Genomic DNA, 2876 nt, shown 5'->3' with positions numbered 1-2876 from the left:
TCGGTAGTAAAAAGTACGACCAGTCAAACTTTTTCAGAAAAAGAAATTTTGCAATAAAATAATGTTTTTCCTATGTCTCAACCCACCAAACTTGAAATATAAAATGTCTTCATTTACATACTTATTCTGAGTGATGTTTCATCTAATCCCATGGTACAAGGTAACAAATAAAATTAATACAGCTCATGTTATTATTAAACTGGAGTTACTGAAACCTTTTCCCAGCCCAGATCGTAATTAATGTCATGTTAAAATACTCAGATCAAACCAAGTATTAGGATTTAAGGAACGAAGAAATAAAGCCTGCTAAGCCCATCCAAACACCAGGACAGGTTTGGATTGACCAAGTTGCAGCCCTAGATCTAAATTTGCAATATATGTTTGAGCATGAGTAGAATCAGTTCTTAACTAATCTATGCAGCAACCTATGGGCCGTAACACCACTATTGTGTGGCCTTTATACAGGGCGGAATTAGGATTTCAATTTAGGGGCATAGTAGAAATAAAAATTAATAAATCAAAAAGAAAAGAAGAAAAATGAAACAAGAATGACATAACTTTAAAAATAAAAAAAATTAGAACGTGACTGAAGAAGGAAAATTTTCCTAATTTAAAGAAATTAAAGAGAGAAAGAAGACAAACAAGCCAGTAATTTAGCGGTATCAGGCCTTTATTTTTTAAAACAAGGTAAGTTTAAGCCCCTATAAAGACATGTGCGCGTAAGTACAAACTAAGAAAGAAAGAGAAAAATTAAAAAAATTAAAAAAAACTAAAATAATTTTAGGTTGCATTACGTTTAAAATAAATACATAAATAAAAATATAACTACAATAATATAGTGTGGCGGTCAAGCCAGGGCATGTGCCTATCATAATGATTTTAATGGATGGGTTGGGCTGCTGATCAGCCTTTCTCTTGTGGGGTTGGCTCTCTGACCAATTCATTCTGTCTTCAATCTCGACAGGTCATATAACTACTGTTTGGCCCACAGAACTTGAAAAGGAAGTAATGTGCTAAAGTGGTACATGCACTGCACAGTGCTGCTGTTGACTTGTTGGACTCTCTCTTTCTCTCTCTCTGCAGTCTGCACTGGGAGTCTGGGAAGTTGACTTGTTCGAGTCTCTCTCTTTTTCTTGGTGTATAGCTAATGTTGTCTAGGCTTCATTGAAAACATTTTACAACCTGTGATTGTATATTCTATTTCAGAAACAATCGAGTTTCAGTCTTATTCCTCTTACCAATTTTAGCAACTGAAACAACTTCAATTTCAATTTCAATTTCAATATTTCTTTTGGAAGACGCCAAAGATTCAACAATACTAGAAACAGAAATATGTGTTTCTCAAAAGATCAATATCATACATCCAGAAGATGAAAGATGAAAAGGTTAGTCAGAAAGCTTCTTATCCAATCCCATTTTCGGGTTTTCGAACATTGATTTTGCATGGAAATTAACTCAGAGGTACATAACCTAGAAGCTGGAGTGAGTCCAAAAAACCTATATACGTATGCATCCAACACTACACAAATTTCCACTCACCATGTAGCCATTACATAGTCCTCACCAAAGAGGTAAGCAATCCTCTCCACTCTCCATGGATCATCTCCAACTTTGCCATCCTCCCAATGATGAGGCAACAACTTTGACCTGCACAAAGGGCATGTCACCTGACTCTTCTCAATCCACTCGTCCAGGCAACGCCTGTGAAATGCGTGACAGCAATTAAATAACTCTCTGATCTCGTCACCTCTCTCCAGACTACTTAAACAAATAGCACACTCCGTGCACCCTTCTCGAGCCATGTCCACTCTTTCAAGAAAGCTGCCGAATTCTATCACCGGCAGCTTCTTCTTTATCAATTCAACCCCAATTCGGCTCGCGACTGGTACGGGAACTAACAGCGATGATGGCCGATGATCCTCGGGGGAATCATCGTCAAAATGATGCTTTGAAGACCACCCTTTGTTCAAAAGAGTATGCAAGCACCGGTAGAATATGAGTGTGAGTTTCAAAATGACATGGGCTAGGAGTTTTTGAAGCTGTGTCATCACTAGTTTTGGGATTTTAGTGCCTGCACAAGTGAAGTTGATCATGCTTGAGAAAAGTTGACCTAGCTTGAGAAGGATAAAGAGACATTGATGATTTAAATAAAAGAATTTAAATGTACTGATATTATTAAGAGCGGTGATATTTAGCTGAGTGGTCCTTTTTGAAGCCTCTAGAAACAAATATAAATGCACATCTACAGTAGTTCAATTATAGATCTAATTCCCAACTGCAAAATTGAAAACACTTCTAGAAACTAGTGTAAATGCACATCTACAATAATTAAATTGTCCATCTAATTTCCATGGACTTTTAGAGCATAAGCAAATTCCCGGAACCAGCTACAATAGACACTACACCTCCTAGTCCTAGTCCTAGCTACGTAGTATATGTTTTGTTATGCACAATGATATACAGGGAAGTGTTCCGCCACGTACTGACATATATATATATATATATATTTTTTTTTACTTGAATGAGTAAGCTTGTATTAAAAGAAGAAAAAGATATGCACAACGTCCATAAAGAATGGGCAGAGTTCCGCTACAGATTTTGCATCCTTTATATCAGACGTATTATGGTGGGACCCAAGTGGAATCCCATCACAAAATATTTACGGATGCAAAGGATTTGCATAATTAAGATTCCGATTGAAGTATTTTGTTTGATTATTATTTAAGTTTGACTATTGGTAATTTGTTAGTGGACTTATATGACAATGAATGATTGAGATAAAAGCTTAGGAGAGCTTTTATTTTTTTTAAACACGGACAAAAGTTTTTGTTGGATTCTAATAGAACACAAACAACAAAATACAATGTAAAGCCTAC

The 2876-nt window shown here is 36.1% G+C and overlaps 1 protein-coding gene across 1 annotated transcript; it reads right to left on the bottom strand.

Moving 5' to 3' along the window:
• Positions 1-1197: 1197 nt before the first annotated feature.
• Positions 1198-2048, bottom strand: LOC132270156 (E3 ubiquitin-protein ligase ATL41-like). Its single transcript, XM_059771356.1, has 2 exons — positions 1540-2048; positions 1198-1318 (listed from the first exon to the last, which is right to left on the bottom strand). The coding sequence occupies exons 1-2, from the start codon at positions 2046-2048 to the stop codon at positions 1198-1200; spliced, it is 630 nt and encodes a 209-aa protein (XP_059627339.1).
• Between the last annotated feature and the right edge of the window lie 828 nt (positions 2049-2876).

Source organism: Cornus florida, unplaced genomic scaffold (genome assembly GCF_030987335.1).
Source record: "Cornus florida cultivar Cherokee Brave unplaced genomic scaffold, ASM3098733v1 CherokeeBrave_3.0.0_Hap2_Chr08, whole genome shotgun sequence".
NCBI classification, from domain to species: domain Eukaryota; kingdom Viridiplantae; phylum Streptophyta; class Magnoliopsida; order Cornales; family Cornaceae; genus Cornus; species Cornus florida.
Note: the sequence above shows the minus strand (reverse complement) of the source record. Positions and strands in the feature narration are given on the sequence as shown.

Coding starts and splice junctions, on each gene's coding strand:
- LOC132270156 (XM_059771356.1), bottom strand. CDS start 2,048: ATGACACAGCTTCAAAAACTCCTAGCCCATGTCATTTTGAAACTCACA. Junction 1,319..1,539: donor GACTATGTAATGGCTACATG/GTGAGTGGAAAT, acceptor TTCTGTTTCTAG/TATTGTTGAATCTTTGGCGT.